General features: G+C 43.0%; 1 protein-coding gene across 1 annotated transcript in view; it reads right to left on the bottom strand.

The window, feature by feature from the left end:
• LOC119402566 (trans-Golgi network integral membrane protein TGN38) overlaps positions 1–18,009 on the bottom strand; it is a 63,904-nt gene extending 45,895 nt beyond the window's left edge. The window contains exons 1-2 of the mRNA XM_037669718.2: positions 17,546–18,009; positions 2,787–3,185 (exon numbers count right to left, since the gene is read on the bottom strand). Coding sequence (XP_037525646.1) covers positions 2,787–3,185; positions 17,546–17,618 — 472 coding nt within the window. The 5' untranslated portion in view covers positions 17,619–18,009. The remainder of the gene's footprint in view (positions 1–2,786; positions 3,186–17,545) is intronic.
• Positions 18,010–18,257: the final 248 nt, after the last annotated feature.

Below are 18,257 nucleotides of genomic sequence, written 5' to 3'. Positions count from 1 at the left end.
ACGAATTTATATGCTCGGTGTCGTTCCTTACCATCCTCGTTTTCCCAGCTTGGGTGGTGGGTGAACGGGAAAGCGGTGAAGTAGCTCTTTACTGCCCCCCTTCGGCTACTCCAAGTAAATAGCCTACGTAATCTGTGTAAGCTCGAATTTGCTTTGAAAAGTAGGCGATTATAACGTTAAACTACCCCGCATTCCTTCCTTCCACGTAGGTCGCTAGCTGTTAATGATTTGTCGAAATTTTCTGCACCATGCTCAGAGCAGCTGCTCATAACACGACGCAACAAATGACGCGTAAGTGATCCACCGCGTAATTACCACTTACGCATGACTACGTAAAAAAATAATAAACGATTTTCAGTACGGCGTATTGTTCGACATTGGTTCTTCGCTATTCGTCAAAAATTTTCGGTGTGCCATAAAATCGCCTCCTTTTACGCGACGTCACAAGCATACGAAAACTTGAGGTGTTAAAATGAAGTGTGCACAATAAGCGGCGCATTGCTGTGGTGAACAATAGCTAAATTTTTTTTTGGAATAGCCAGAGAGTGTCTCAATCTGAACGTCATTCAAGAAGGCTGCCCACCAATCACTTTGGCAGCGGCTACTTATAGCAGCAGACGAGATGGGTTCATATGTGTATAACAGATACTTTCAGTAGTAGTATAACGACGTTGAGCTGTTTTTGCACGTATACAACTCTCTGTGAACTCATCGTTGCTAACAGAGAGGTAGAGAGGGAAATAAAATTACTGGGCACAGACACAATCCTTCGCAGGAGGGCAGCCTTCTTAGTTCAGAAAACCGTGGACGCTGATCATCTTCATGGTTAGGTAGATCAAGTTACAGGGAAAACTTGAAAGCTGGGCTTCTCAATGTGCCGAGTCCACTGCCTTGTTACAAGCCGCCGCGATCGCTGCAGGCTACCATATGACAAGCAATTTGTGAAGCAGGCTAATCGGAGACTGAAGTGAGAATCTTTTTCAGCTCTCCAGGATCGGTACAACTAAAATACTCGACACTTCTGCACACTCATCAACTCACAGCAGTTTGGATATGGAGCAGTGGCGATGCTATTCGTTCTGAAAGGAAGAAAGTAAATTTCCTGAAACAGGAGAGCGTTTTGTCGGGCTATAAAACGTTTACTGGTTCCCGCCCGTATTTGCGTCGCCGATTACTTAAATTTCAGGCCAGGACGAACAAAATAAAATCATGACAGATTGCTGCAATCTTATAGACCACCTGCTGAGCGATAGCCTCCTCTGCAATGCTCGAACGCAAGGCGCGAAAGTGTCGTAAAGGCAGCCCGCACCGCAGAGAGCCTACAATGCGTGGTCATGACACACGGAGGGCAGTCGTCCCAGCAGAATTGTAGGAAATTTTGTTTTCATAATTGCGTTATTGCTGCGTTTAAGTAAAACTTTCCCAGTCTGCAGCCGACAATGACCACAGTCAAAGGTGGGGGGGGCTCCGCCCCCCTAACATTTCTCAGTGGGGGGGCTAGCACCCCCCTTGCCCCCCAGTAGATACGCCTATGGCAGCAGAAGTTTATTTCCATCTTTATTGGCACTGCTTCTAGCCTGTTTACCACCGTCACTCACAAGGTATTCTTGCTCTCCTTGATTACTTCATTTACTCTGCCCAAGGTAGCCGCATGAAGAGAAGATGCCATGTGTGCGCCAACGTAACTCTTCGCTCCAAGAGGAAAACAGACACGTGTTTTATGTGTGCAGACTGCGATAGGGCACTGTGCGTAGACCGTCTTTCAAGGAATATCGTGTTCTGAAATACTACTGAACAATTTGCTGTTCTAGTGATGCTGACACCAAAATACTGTTCCTGAATGTTTTTTTACAATTTCTTCCCTACTTTACAGATTTCGTACATTAAAAATCCGCAATAGAGCAATTTGACCACATGGGAAAAGTTGGAAAGTTTTTTAAAGAAAATTCAACCTTCAAAGGGTTAAGTGCCTTCTCTCTTCTCTTGTCCCAATGAGCATGCTGGAAGCTACACATGGAGGAATGGCACAGGGGAAAGAAGTTACATCAGCGTGCATCATAACCTAGAGCGTGCATGATGAAATGCGATCACACACTCCCATTGTTATTCCTGTGCACGAGTGTGGATCACTGTGTAAGGTTAGCACACTATGGAGCACGGCGCCGGCATGTGGCCACACCCCGTGGCAAGGAGCGCATGTGATCCAAATGCCGTTCTTGATATATATCGGCTATTGGTTAATAGCATGCTATCTGTTGTTCGACGTCAAACAGCAGGCGCTGGCAGCTCTGAAGAGAGTGAGCACAGGCCTCTGTATGAAAAGAGGGCACCTATGAAAAAAGGTAACTTCCCACTCCATCTTCTAAAATCTCCTTGCCGTGCACGACTGCAAGATTTGGCTGAGCTGTTCATAGCAGTGTCTGCTATCTGCAGGATGTCGTTTTCTCACCAAGCCCGCGGAATGGATCATGACCCTTTAAAACTGAGCTGCTGCATGGTGCCACCCACACTAGCCCCCTACCGGGAGGATGCGCACGTAATTATCCATACTGACGGCAGAGGCCTTGTAGCAGTTTTACTGCAAGCTGACTTTGATGGCCACGAGCGTCCTGTCGCATATGCTAGTGCAGATGAAGGCAGTAAAAATAACAGCACTGTGGCCTTACTACCCCAGCACAACACCCGACAGAAATGCAAGCCATACATGCAAATGTAAAGCAGCAAGAGATCAGGACAACTTCACACTAACAGCATGCAAAATGACATGAACAACAGTGGAAACGTACCTGTGCTAACAGACGATTTCTTTCTGCTGTCAGATTGTCCGCCATCATTTTTGTGTTGCTGCTCCTGCTGTGTTGCTGCCACCTGCTGAAGCCCATCACTAACTAAGCCTGTAGCTGCACCACTTCCTTTGCCCATGTCACCTTTAAGATTTTTTGCACTTTCCTCCTCAATGTGATCAATGTGGTCCTCAACAGGAGCCCTATTTTGGTCAACTTTACTTCCGGCCTTGTCAGCAGTGATATCATATGATGCACTCTTTCCATCATGTGTTGTCCCTCTTTGAGTGCCCTTTGTGCTGATGCTTTGAAGAGGAACTGTGGCTGATGAAGTTGTGCTTCCTGGTTCTTCAGTTTTTCTAGACTTCTCCTGTTGCCCTATAGTATTTGCCAGAACACAAACTGCAAGATAGAAGAGATACAAGCAGAAAAGAAAAGTTGCATAAATTGCTTTGCATGTTTAGGCTGTTGACCTTTTATTTTAGCAAAACGATAAAGCACAGCTATATGCAACTAAAAATAATAAGAATCACTTTAAGGTAGAGCATTTCAATAAGAATTGTGCATCAAATTATGTGTACTACATAAAATCAAAACTTGAAGAGTGATGTAAAAGGAACAAAAACATTTGTATAGCTGAAGTGGCTTGGTGCCACATATTGTTACCATCTGGTGTTCACCTGCTTCAATCATTATAATCACCGACTACCAAAATGCCTCTGGAGGCAAACTTAGCTTAGAAGAAAGGACCTTTCAGCGTAGCACCATAGCAGGGAAATTGGTGTGACATGGTTTTCCACCATATCCACTGATCCTGAGAACGTGCCTCACAAAAAGCAAATTCCATTACATCGGCATTCTTCCTTTAAAACACACTGCTGTGCATCAACCAGCAATCCTAGTGCAAACAGTATCATCATCATCAGCCTGACTACACCCACTGCAGGGCAAAGGCCTCTCCCATGTTCCGCCAATCAATCCGGTCCTGTGATCGCTGCTGCCACATTATACCCGCAAACTTCTTAAGGAAAAAGGGTAGGCCGTATACCCGCCATGTATTTTAAGCAAAGTTTATGCACCTTTTTCTCCATAACCGTAATAGTTACAGTAATTTTTTTACTATCATTGTGATCAGAAGCCTTTCCTCGTCTTACTGAAGCAGATTTATAGCTGAAAATTGTAATCCTCATTTTTTGTGTATTTTTTACTTCACATCAGGGTGTCTACCAATTTAATTTTTCCGAATTTCCTGTCCTTTCCAGGTTTTCCATGATGAGTTAAAGCAATGTCCATGACTGGTACATCTGTTTGGAAAACTCTGCGCACTGGAAACAAACCTTCGAGTGGTAAAAAAAGATCCATGGGTCATTATAGTGTTCAGACACAATTTATGTTTTTGTGACACATTTCTTGACTAGAAAACCATTTAAAGATGCCTTCCCATCAGGCGTGATGGCCACTGGCTTAGCAGGCACACTTTCAGCCCTTATGCTTGGCACAGCCGGTACACACTCACTCGTCGCAGTCACAGAACACTGTAAGTTGGGTCCAGCACTAAAAAACGCACGATATTTGTCTGGGAAGCACTCTGCGACAAGCTCACAATGGCTAGGTGTTTCTTGCTCACAGCGTGACCATCACTTTGTAATATGGGCATCACAGCAGCGATGCCCATATTACAAAGCGAGAAAATCTTCTGGCATGCTGCACACTGCGCCTTACCTGTGTCGTTCGGCACTGCTCTAATCCGCAACGAGTGCTCAGATATTTCCGCGTTCACCCAATCAGAGTTAGATGAACACTTCTTCGCGGGAAGCATGGCGACTCACTTCATCGCAAGAATAATGGCAATATGGCTGCAGCCCAGGCAGCTTAGCATGTGGATTGGATCTGATCCGACTTGGATTATCATATTTATTTTACTACTGATCTGTGTCTCCGCCTAATTTGCACACCCCTAAAATATACTTTCCAGTAAAAAAGAATAACTACTACTCGCGTATTCTGTGGACCTTGCCCAGACAACAACCAACGACAATCACAAAAACGAAGTCGTACAGCAAGATTTCCTTTTTTTTTTACACGATGGGCACACGCACGTTTTCATTTTGTTTATCTGGGCTCTAACGCTTGGGGCACAACGCAAGTCCTCCGACACCAGTAATGAAAGCTGGCGGTTGCGTTTAAAGCGCTGACGAATATATGGCGGCAGGGAGGAATCTGTCAGGCTGCAGCAGTCGGCGGGGCAGCACCATGGCCCTACCTCAATTCCGTAGATGAATCATGGATGCCGGCGTGTTCCTTTCGTTTACATGCTCTTCTATGGATGCGATGCTAAAGAATAATCACAGATTTAATAACACGATCTCAAGAAACTGAAATGAGACTTTTCACTGTAGTTACCCCGTGCTACCAGCAATAGGTGCGTAGCTGAGGACGTTTGCTGTTGCATCGCCAATGAATAAGCTTGACATGGCCTGGCAAGCCTCTGCTGATCGCCCTTCTAGCCTAACCAGAAGGCCTTCAAGCCGAGCTAAGATCGTGGTCAAGACAAACATGCACAAATTTATTGGCATGAGTAATGCTGTGCTTGGAAAGTGAGATATGCTGTGTGGTCTGCAGAAGCAACAGTTATGCACTGCCTACTTTTTTTTTACGCTTCTGCTTAGCTGTTCACTATGGTTGCAACCGAAGGAGTGATTTTTTTAAGCTATGATCAATGGTAATGATTATTTTCGCGACGGTCGCACAGACTGCCGTCAGTTTACATGACCTGGCCAGGTTTTTCAGAAATTCCATGACTATTCCCTGACCTTTCCAGGCATGTCTAAATACCTTGGCTTTTCCAGGTTTTCTAGGTTTTCCAGGTTGGTAGATAACCTGTCACATATCTAATTATCACTCAGTAATATGTATTAGATGTTGTCTTGAACAAAAGCCCTTCCCCACACAATAATAATTCCGCTTAAGTATATTCCCTAGTACGTTATCTAAATACTGGCCGAAATCAATGTTCCTAGATACTGCGGTTGCTGAGATAAAGGAACAAAAGTACAAAAAGCATGTTTTGAGATAACAGCATTTAAAGTAGAAAATGTGCTTTATTACAAAAGTACAACGAAATAACGGTAAATTGACGGACCCTTCCTACACGCACCAGCAGATACTCGTCGCCAATATCACATTTTTTTTTAAAGAGATGTCTTGCCTGGCGAGCCTCCTTTGTCGCCAGCTGTGCAGCCCTATTAGCAAGGTAATGACGACGCAGGTCAATGACGCATAGGCCCTGCACTGTGTAGCGCCCTGGTGAAAATTCCAAAGAAGTTCAGCAGAATGACCCGGGCTATGCTGCCATCATTAAAAGTGAGCACACTATCAAGAGTGCATAACTTCAATGTTTCCTGTTCCAGGAAAACAATTTTTAAGCGAGCTCCCACACGACATGATTGAACGACTCGGGGTTTTGAGTTTTCCCATAGAGTCCTTTAGCAAGTAATTCTGGATTAGCTAGCTGCTGATAAATTAGCTTCACAGCCTGAAGAGCAGATTCTGTAAGGTGTTCCTTATGAACGTGTGGTTCACCATTCAACTGGGCTTTTTTAAATTTGCACAAGGTGTTGGCGTCTTATGGGCAAAAGCCGTGGGATGGATTGGTATCCGCTGATGCCATGTGAAAATATGTGGCCCAGACAGCTTTTTGCATGTCCTCCAAGCTGGCTATATTTCTTCTAATGGCCAAACCATAATAGTTTTGGAGCTTGTCAATGATGGCATCACGAAGACGTCCCCGGTCAGACATAGATGTCCCATCAGAAAGCTTGATGCCTCTGTTTTCTTTAGTTTTCACGGTCTTGTGCCCACTCTTTTCTGAACATGCCCAATGCACTCCAGCTTGCAAACTGTAACCTCTTCATATGGCTTTGATGCCTGAACTGCAAGGAATCCCTTGCTACGTAAGGAATGGGGGCGTCGTAGGCCACCACGCAAGTTTTGAAATATGTCATTTTTAGACAAAAAGAAGTCCCACTGTAAAAATAAATGACCAATTCTGGTTGAGAAAACGCCGCAGCTTTCAAATTGCACACACAAAAAAATTTTTCAATATTTTTGCTTACTCTGTCCCCTTAATTTTATCTGCCCACCTAACTTTCTGTCTCCCCCTCGCACGTTTGCCGTCTCATGGAATCCAGCCAGTTACTCTTAATGACCCACGGTTATCTTGCCTATGCGCTACATGCCTTACCCATGTCCATTTCTTCTTGATTTTGACTAAGATGGCCTTAACACCCATTTGTTCCCTGAACCACTCTGCTTTTTTTTTATTGAAATAGAAAATAAATGAAAGAGTTGTTGTCACCATTGCTTGGTGACGGCTACCCTTTTCCACATAGTTGTTAGGATAAAAAATAAGAAACGAAAATAATATATATATATATACATATATACAGTCCTACAAGTTCAAGAACTCAGTAGCCATTGCAAATATTAGTGTCTTCAAAAAAACGCTGGGGCACTTTCATTGCTTTCTTCTTGTCCCTTAAGGTTATACCTATCATTTTCCTTTCCATTGCTCGCTGCGTCAACCTCAGTTTAAGTTGAACCCTCTTTGCAAGCCTCCAGGTTTCTGATCCGTAGGTAAGTACAGGTAAGATGCAGCTGCTATATACCTAGATGTAATATACCAAACAGTATACATTCGTCTAAGTGAAATGCAAGTAGCTGTTTCATCTAATATAATTCTGCTTTATCTAATGGTTTCTCCACCCCAACTAAAGCTACAAATAACTTCCTCTATGCTTTCCTTGCCTTCATTATCTATTGGTTTCATGACTGTGTCTAACAAAAATGGGTCTCTCAACTGATTCCCCTCCTTCACAGCCTCGTGTAAAGATCACGTGCCACGTGATGCCCTCTGGCAAAAAAGTGTGCTCCACACTCGCCGCCTGGGCTACAAGTGGGGCTGGCTAACACTCCCACGGATTACATGCACAGAAATACTCAACGAAGTGGACAGGGAAGCACCTTCCGTCGTAGCTCAACTGGTAGAGCACAGGATGCGCAATTTGAAGGTTATGGGTTCAGATAGTATTATATGGGATCCACACAGTCAAAAGCTTGTTGATGAGCTAGAAAGGATCCAGCGAATGGCAGCCAGATTTATTTATTCGTGCTACCAGAGGACGCAATCAGTGACCGTGTTACTTCACAGGGCTAACCTTCAGAAGCTGTCTACGCACAGACAAATCGCACGCTTGAAATTTCTATACCAACTCTATAACAAAACATTAAACCTAGATCCAACTTTGTACTTGTACCCCCCAGGCCGAGTGTCACCGCGTATCGATCATCCGTATGTTATTTCACCCTATGCCACGAGAATTGATGTGTTCAAATTTTCATTTCTGCCTCGTACAATTGTTGACTGGAACAAGCTTGATGCCAGTGTATTTATTGATTGTGAATCAGCTGAAGTTTTTCAGCATCATTTGGAAATGATTTGTACATAATATTGTGTTTAATGTTGTATATTACGCTTTCCCACCCCTGTAACAGCCCGTGAGGGCTTACAGTATCGTAAATAAATAAATAAATAAATAAATAAATAAATAAATAAATAAATAAATAATACCACCAACAGAAAGGTTGATTTTTCGTCCACTTCAATTCATTTTAATTTATGGCAAAATTAGTACCTCACAGTTAAAGACCACAATTAACATCCTCTATGCTAGCCCGGCCTAATTGCCTGGCTGATTCACTTGGAGCAGCCGAAGTAGCTCACAGACCTGCACATCAACACCTCTAAAGGATGTTTATAAATAGCTCGCCATTTGCACGGAAGAGTACCCATGTGCTCGTGACTGAGTTCTCTCATGCATCGCAACGCGGAGCAAAGAGTCAGTAGTTCAATTCCGCGGTCGCGTGCCACAGACAAATTTTCTTAAGGATTATTTTTCTTTGTGGCTTTTATATACATATATAGATACCTCTACACATATGGAACCTCACTGCAGTGCTGACGACAATGGCAAAAATGCACCAGAGGCGCCCATATAATTGCTAGCTCAATAAAAGTTGGCAGTCATGCCCAAAGCAATGTAATGACATCAATAGCATAACTGTGCATAGCACTTGGACCCAATGGGTGCTGTCCTAGGCAAATGCACGATGTTGTTGCGACGCCGCATGCAACTCCTGCTATAGGTAGAAAGAAACAGCTCTGGCAGCTTCCAGCAGTCTCGTAATTCTGGTGTGATGAGCAACATCATCAGTGGCGTTGCACCTCAACATTGACTGAGATATGACAGGAAACTGGAAACTCTTGCCATTATTGATTTTCCAGTGAAATATACTATAACTAGGCCTCCGTGTTTTCGGAGTTTATTTTTCTTGAAATTCGGAGGGTGCTTTTCAGAGTTTATTTCTCATAAATCCCCAATTATTTGAAATTCGGAATTTAAATTTGCATTATTCTCAATACTCCAATATCGTAGATGAAATGGTATCTGAACACGAAAACATCAGAACGCACAAGGCATATTTTAGTTGTCTGGAAGGTTTGAACACACAAACACATACAGACACAAGCACAAATACTTGAATACAAAACACCTATACGTTTGAGCGTATTACAAACTTAAAGCTTGTTGTAATAGACACAAGCATACTTTACGAGGTCCGTATATTCGGTCGTCTGGCACGTCCAGGGGACCGTATATCAAGACGTCTCGCACTTCTGGGGCCCCACATACACTGGCACCTGTCACTCTGCGCGCGAAGCCCTTTCTTAAATGTGCATTGGGTGCGGTCTACAAGATACTGTCAACGTGAGGTGAAGTATATATCGGCCAAACTGGCCGACGTATCAATAAACGCTTAGAACATGCCCTTTCTTTAAGAATGGAACAGGGTCATATTGGCCGTTAAAATCGGCGTTTATCAGATAAATCCGAATTGTCAAAATTTTTACCACCGAGTATTTATCTGATTTTTATGGATTTATCCGAAAACACAGAGCGCCTATCCTGTTGTTTCTTTCGCCTTCATCCTCGTGTATATGCGCTGTTTTCAAGATGAATACCAACCAACTTGCCCAAATCACCCTTCTCCTAAACAGAGCTCTAACTATAACGTTTTATATATATATATATGGTTAAGATGGACAATACAAAATATTGTGTCAATCACAGTGACACAATATTGTGACCCCCACCACCCCTGCCAAAAACAAGAGAAAAAAAAAAAGATCACCCAAGCACTCCGTACAAATGGTTAACCAGCGAAGTTGAAGTGCGTCGCCCCAGTGTTTAACCCTGGGTTAATCCCGATGGTTCACTAAAGTCTTTCTCAATCATTGGTTATGTCTGTCCAGAAATGTTAATTGGTGTTTACCACCCGTGCAGTCTCTTCTTCATTCTTAGTGGCCCAGTGATGAGTAGTGTGATTTGCCCAATTTTTGTGGTATACATTTTTGCCCACAGATGACTTCATTTTTTAGTGGACCAGTGGCAAGTAGTGGGCCTTGCTCAATTTCTCAATTTCTGCCGTACATATGTGCTAGGAGTTTTTGTGCACGTAGGACAGACAAATTTTGGTTTCACCTAGCCATATACAGCTTCAATGTAAAAATTTCTGGCTAAGCCACTACTGCGCAATCTACGGTGTTGTGTTTCATTCCTGTTGACCAAGTGTGGCCAAGCGCATGCAGACAACTACTGGTTTTTCTTGAAATTGTGCAATTCTTTTTCTCTTGAGTAGAGAAATAAAGCTATTCTATTCTATTATACTATACAAAATTTGAAACACAGATTTTTCAACTACTACCGCTTGTACAGTTAATAGCATCAATTAATGTTGACACTAATAATATGAAAGAGCGCACTAATCCAAACATCCTGCCTCTTCATATAGGTTACTGGCCGATGGCAGCCCTCATTAGAAATCTTCTGCCTAATGTCATCAAGGAACAGAGGCCGGTGGCCAGCCCACTGCCAGGAGAAGCTTCTGCTTGAAGAGAGAGCGTATAGAGAGAACGTGACTTTGCACTCTACTTGTGAACTCCATGTTCCATGGACAACTACGAAGTTTGACCGAGAAGTTCATAGAATCGCCTTTTATCTGTGGAATGTCGTTTCTCATCAAGCCTGAGAGGTGGTTCAGGGCCAACATCAGAGGAAGTGGGCGCAGGTTCCAATGAAAACGAGTTTGTGTGAATAAAGAATGCATCATATATGTGATTCTGTCTTTCAGTTACCGAGGCTATATGTAAGGCAGACCTCACATTATCATCAGCAAACCTGACCCTGAGCTCACTACAAGCTGCATTTTGTGAACTGAGCAAGCTTGAGTGAAGCCATCTGTAACCCTGAGCGCTAAAAGAATTGATGTTTTTAGAAGGTATCGGTCCGCACATGCAGTGGCCACCCTGATTTCACTTGTTCTGTCTAATCTTCCTTGCTCTTGTTCTGTTAATTTCAGTTTACTTTGGCTCTGCTAAATTCTGTTACGCTTAGTCATTACACGTGCTGATCTTGGCCTTTGGCATCACTGTATCCACTTCATGTATATATTATGTCTTTTTTTTCACAACAAACCTCAGTTTTAAGTAAGCACCTGTCATTTGTCCGCACTCCATGCAGTCTTTTTTTGTGCTTTACTCTCGTTCATCACTGTAATTGAGTTGCGTCTGTTAGTAGTGCTGGTTTAATGTAGTTTGTGATGCATTCCTTTTTGTTTTGTTGAAATTAACTTGCTACATGAAAATGCATTGTAGCAGTATCTCATCTGCCTTCCTGCCCAACGTCAGCATGAACCCGTATAGATGACACGAGGGCTGCGACTCGGCAATTAATATCGTTAGCACACCCTCGGGTCATCTCACAATCCATTTCACATGCACAATAGCACAAAAGGAGCCACCACAAACACACACAAGTGTGTTAGGCCCTTCCAACAGAAGTTGCCGATTGATGCAGCTTTTAATCAAGCAAATGCCCTTTGAGCTGCAGGCAAGGTTCAAAAGACAGTGGGAGACAAAGTAATCGACCACAGGTGAACAAAACTTGTCTCACAGGTCAGCTTGAGGCATCTTCTGTTTGGCAACTGTTAATTTCTATGAGCTGGTGATTGCGAACGTCGGTGAATTTTGAAGCTGCAGATGCAAGTCTAACGTGTGTTTATATGAAAGTCTGAACCCATGCACGATTCCATGAGCCCCTACGAGGTGACTGTGCATATCTAAAGGGGTCTCACTGAGTACAAGTCTGAGTGAGCTCTTTTACAGTACTTAGATCGAGTAAACTCAGCAGGGTTCTTTGTGAGAATCAAAGTAAGGTTAGTTGAAAGAACGGTTGCTTGGTCTAGTTGGTGATTTACCATCGACATATTTGCACAGCGCAAAATGAACGAGGACAGAGAGAGTACACAACACAGTTAAGCCTGACTGCTAAGTTTTAGCTGTCATACATTTTTTTATGCATTTTAGACTGTGAAAGTTTTAGCTCTGCAACAACAGTGATGTCTTACATACGAGCACATCAAGTCAGGTTAAGCAGTTATTTGTACACTCCCCTACCGAAAAATTCTGAAAATGCAAGGGGAACCATACAGGTCAGCAGGTCATTTGCAAGTCACCTGTAAGCAAATGGCTTCCTGATGCAAAACAGAAAAAATGCTTATCTAGGCTGGTTGGTGCAAATTATAGCTAAATGGAGTATGAACAGACAGAACAACAATATGGTGAAATGAACAAAGTGGTGGCTGCCAACCAAGTTTTATTGTGCACAAGGCAATACATGAAAGTATCGGAAGGAGAGGATAAGTGTGCAAAACAGAACATAAAAACAAACAATATGGGTTCCAATTGCACATGTTAAAGAAATATTTCTTTAAACAGTAGTAGTGACATTGATAACGCATGCATCACCTTTCCTGTTCATGCAAGAGGCCTTAAAAAGACAGGCTCTTGTCTAGCTTCTATTTTTAAAAACTTGCTTTTAACCAGCTATGACAGATGCACCAGTGATAGCCTCCAACAAACAGGCATTGTGAAGATCTTCAGATATGTGGATTTTTTTCATTTTTTAAAATCAACATTATTAGTGTGACACTCATCTTCATGCCAGAGATAACTGAAATATTTGACTGCTGTATAAACAAACAGTACGAATGAACCAAAATGACCAAGTTTCCTACTTGTTACAAAGGTCCCTATCTAGTCACGGACCTATATAGTGCTGGTAATAATACCAATCTAAGAAGAGACTGCTTACCCTATAATTCAGCTTCTTCAAATTAAGTCGAACAAGGCCTTGCAAAATAATTTTTGGGGGCTGCCCTGGCGCGATCTTGCCATCACAATATGAGTAACAGCTCCACTTCACTAGTGCTTAGGTTGCGAATGGACAAATTGCTACTTGAATTACTTTCCACTGTTTCTGGGTGTTTCTCATTATGTATTGTCAAGTAGCTATCGACTCCTTTACACCATTAGTACATGAATGCCATCTGTTTACACAAGTTTTTCAAGCTCGTGAAGATGTCTCACTGTGGCCTGATGAATACAATCTCATGCTTTAGCAACCCCATTTTCTCTTACCTATCTCTAGATACCAATACCAATAAAATATAATACCAATAAAAAATAATACTACAAATCTTTGCTGTAGTGTGCCACTTTTATTTTATTTTGCACTGCATAAAAAATGACAGCACATGGTGTTTCAATTCTGGCCAGCCTTGTAGACAGTCTACATTGATAGCTTAGAAAATAGCTTTGAGCCCAAGTCATCTGAGCAATAGAATGCATCTGTGTGACATGTTGCCACCTGGCATTGACAAGAGAAAGCTAAGCAAAGCACATAAAATATTTTTTGTCACTTCCTTTGTGTTTGAACCTACAAAAACTCAATGCAGCCTGTATTAGGCGCACAAGATAGCAAGACTATGTCTTCCTATGAGCATCCTGGTGGTTTTCCAGGCTTTCTGCTCAGCCCCCATTTTACTTGGACAGCAGTAGACTGCATCATTTTTTACTTTAATGCTGCCTCCAAGAAGGAGTCTGTCTTTTCCTGGATTCATCAGAACTGGAATAGGACTAAAGATGGCCACTGTCCATTTAGCAATCTATGGTGAGTATTACAAAACAGCCAGAGATGTCATGAGAACTGGAATAGGACTAAAGATGGCCACTGTCCATTTAGCAATCTAAGGTGAGTATTACAGAACAGCCAGAGATGGCCAGCATCACATTTGTTTTGTTTGTTCTTCAGCAAAAGAACAAGTTCTGCAATATGTGGCATAATATTGATACCAGTCAATGCAAGAAGGTTAAAAACACATTAGAAAATTCATAGAATTCTGCCACAATGGAAGTGTAAAACTCTAATTTTTTGTGGCCATTGTTACATTGGCCAAACTGGCCAGCATTTTAGTGACCACTTTAAGAAACGTGCACACGCCTCTAAATGAAGTTGTGAAGCATTGTTCAATCAGTGCAGGATATTAATTTTACACTGACAGGAAAGGCGCCACATGCATAAGCACGTCTTCAGTGTCATTACTTCCCAAGAACCACAGTTCGTTCACATCAATGACTGCCACCCAAGTTCTTGCATTTGATGCTTTGTATTTCACATGCTTATCTTGTCACTTTCTTCTAGCATCTTAAGATATTGCCTTGTGCACAAAAAAATAACAATAATAACAAGTTGACAGTCAGCACTTTTTCTGTTTGTTCTGTCCCATGCACCATTGCTTTATTTAAAATAGCTCCTTACTAAAGTCAGTTTTGGAGGGCTGCCAATGACCCATTCATGAGTGCACTTTCAGATGGTTTTCAATCTGCAAACACCATGTCCATTATTAGACTTATACAACCATTAGAATATTAATTATGCCAGTTAAAACTAAGCTCATGGAACTTTTGCAGCCCCCAAAATAAAAAATAAAAAGTATAGATGGCTTGCACGTGACATCATGGCCGCCGCTTCTGAATGTACTGGCACTCCACGATGGTGGTTTTGATGACAAACAAATTGCAACAATGTGAAAACGACGTGGCAGGAGCGTCTCTGTGCGTGCATAATGAAATAACCTGCATTTGATGTTTTGATAGCATTAATGTGGCATCGCAAGCGTCGCGTCTCCCCATGCTGGTGCTCCAACATGGTTGTTTCAGTGACGTCAATGCAAGCCATCTATAGCTGACATTAAATTGATGAAAAAAAAAAAGTGCCATCTACACACATGCACCATGAGTACTAAACCTACATGTCTTCCGTACGCTAGCACAGCAAATCGAATAAAACAGACGTTTTAATGCTTTACTTCAGCATTTAAGGTGATTCATGATCATGTACTTACGTATGCAACGTGCACAAGTACACTATTCGCAATGCCCATAGACTGTCGCGCCGCCAAGCGGAATTCAGGAGCGTCCTCTCGAGGAGGGTTAGTAGACGACAAAATGGCAGCACTATGCAGTCGCTCCCTTGTTCGACTGTGCTAACCTCAGTGTTAACGTGTTGGCAAGGAACGAACACTACGACTTGGCATGCTCCCTGCATCAGTGAACAAACCGGGCCCTCCGTGACATGAGAAATTTTATTCGTTCTTGCGAGAGGCGAAGTTTTCGTGAAAATACGTGGCGACTCGCGCTTTCGTGCTAGCCCACAGCGTATGCATACTATTAGCTTCGCGAGGCTTTCTGTAGCCACGTAGGTTAGTTAAATGTTATCGTCTGACATATTCCGTTGAAGCTCACCCTGTTTTACTTGTATATAGCACTGGTCAGTGTTTCTTGTAGTGCATGAATCCCATAACACTGTACGCGGGAGGTCGCGCCGGCTTGCGATGTGCTCTTGTAAAACTGAGCGATCTCAAGTTGTCGATACATTAAAATATGCCTCTATCCTATGTCAGCAAAGCGCTGTTACTAATCGTGCGAGTGACGTTTCAATCGATTATTCGAGGACGCGTCTGCTCCACGTCTTTTGTGGAGCAAACGCTTTCCACGCCGTCCTTCGCCAGTGTGTTGGTTTCATAGCCAGCACTGCGCCGCTTGTTTTTGTACGTTTGTTGATAGGTGGCAGCACACTGCAAGCTATTTGCTCGTTGACCGATCTGAGAGCGAAATGACGCGGAGTGGTCGAAGTTGTTCAGCGGAGGAAATTCTTCAGATTGCTTTCAGCAGTGATGTTGAAATAAACCATCTTGACGATGAGGATTTTTCACTGGACGTAGAAGACTGTGAAGGCACCGAGAGTGACAGCGACGGTGAACGATCAGCTGCTAACTCACGAGGAGCGAGCTGCACTTCACGTCCCCTCGTGCGTTAATGTTCTTTCCCGCTCGTAAGTCACTTTGATTGTATTTAATGTATAATATCCTTGAGCAAGATCAAAATAAAAGCATAGTTCCTCTTGTGCATTGCATGTATCAATTGTGCATATTATGGAGCGCCGCATGCCGCCAACACGCTCGAGCTCGACCAGAGAAGCGAAATGGTTAGAGCGTTGGAACGTGCAGTCACAGCCACAATCCACGCCTCTCGGATAACTTCTTCGACGTTGCCAAAAGGATACGTGTGCATTCTTTTCGATATTCATGTTTCGATCGTGCTGATCGAGCCTGCAACATGCGAGTGAAGTGAATTGCACACAGCTAGAGTCTCAGCATGGCTGTGACACAAGCGCTACTGAATGGGAAGTTAAATGCTTGTGTTCCGTTGAAGACGTAACTCCGCGTTCCCGACTGCACAAGTAATGAAGACGGCGTATTATGTTTGCAAACCATCACCACGTTAAACGTGCGGTCCCGTGCAGCAGCGATGGCGCTACTCGCTGGCGGCCTACTACTGCGGCAAATCCGTAAGGCAGGCTCGGTACAACGTATCTATAAACGTTGGCTCGGTACGTACTACCTCGGAGTGCCGTTCTGTTCATACGTCAATTTTAGTTCATGCAGTTTTTGTAGCACGCACAGGATTTCGCAAAGCATCATTATGCACGGTAACGGAGCTGAAACATAACCTTTCACACCACAGCAAATAATTAGGTGGCGAGTACTAGGCACTTTCCATGGTTTGGGAAAGTAGTTTAGTCTCATATCCAATTCAGCGCAGCTCATGACTTCATCCGGTGAAAGTGGCACGGGCCGTACGTCCGCACGTACTATCTGTTCCCATGCTAACAAACGGGTTGACCCTCCTCCTGGCGCCATCTTGAAAAGCACGGCGCGCCACCTATAGTTCGTGGGCATTGCGAATAGAAGTGAATTTCGCCTGCCTAAGCCACAACCTCCTCTATAAATTACAGAGGAGGTCGTGGCCAAAGCACAAGCATAAAACTACACTAAAAAAATATCAAGGCAGCACTTGCAAAAAAAAAAAAAAGTGCAGTTTATAATAACGTTATAAATCATCAGAAAGTTCGTAATAACATTTTAAATTGTCTGAAGGCATGCAAATGTGTTTGTTCGCTTTCACTTCAAATGAATCGGCATCATGGCTTCCACAACACTACTAACTTCGCGAAAGAAACCTCGAAAATTAGGTCTGCTTACACAAAAATATATGCACGCGCACTGTTCTCACATGAGCACATGCAAGCGAAATTCACATAGAAATCCACACTGCAGAGCACTAGACCACAGAATTCACAGGAACAGCTGTACCATTAATTGCCAACTTCAGACGTGGACCCTTCAGAGCACCCAAAATCTGAAATTTCTTTATGTAACAGGAACCACATGCGTTCGTTTACCTTGCACGCTACGAACAACGAAGAGCCAGAGCAAAAAGCAAGCAACTCCACTTGAGAGCTTCGGGATTCCCATTGTAGCAATGATTTCGACGAATACTTGTTTTCAAATTGTAGTATCGTGTCCTCACTGAATTATACGACCACTGGGTTTTGACAGAGTACAATACTACTGCTACTCAACTACTATGCAACGCACAAACACAAACTGAACCGCTGCAATCACAACCACCGTTGCCGTTGTTGCCTTTCACTGTCGTTCTCGGAGTGCAAGCGATAGCACCGGCGATACGAGCTATGAGAAGCGGTACTGGCGGTACCACTTCACAAGCACACTGGCTAGATTTCACCGTTTCATCAAAGTAACTCCTTCTTACTCCGGCTGTTTGTTATTACGACTAGAAAACGGCTGGGTTAAATAGGTAATGGTAAAGCAATGCGTTGGGTAAGTTACCGAAGGCACGATAGTTTCGACACGCCATAGTTTCGAAATATGAACTATGTTCGATAGTTTCAGCATTTTCAGCAGGTGCACGCATAAAATAAGCAGAGTTCCTCTAACGTTACACTTAGTGTATTTTTTATTAAGCAGTGAGAAAATTAGCAACTTTTCTTTTTACTAGTTTTCATATGTTTGATGTTAGGTGGTGTGGAGATGATATGCATATTTCTCTTAAAATCGACATTTTGCGCTTACCGCTGCTGTGCTCTTGCT

The sequence above is a fragment of the Rhipicephalus sanguineus genome, chromosome 1, assembly GCF_013339695.2.
Source record: "Rhipicephalus sanguineus isolate Rsan-2018 chromosome 1, BIME_Rsan_1.4, whole genome shotgun sequence".
Taxonomy (NCBI): Eukaryota; Metazoa; Arthropoda; class Arachnida; order Ixodida; family Ixodidae; genus Rhipicephalus; species Rhipicephalus sanguineus.
The sequence above is the reverse complement of the archived record's forward strand: the minus strand, read 5'-3'. Positions and strand labels throughout refer to the sequence as shown.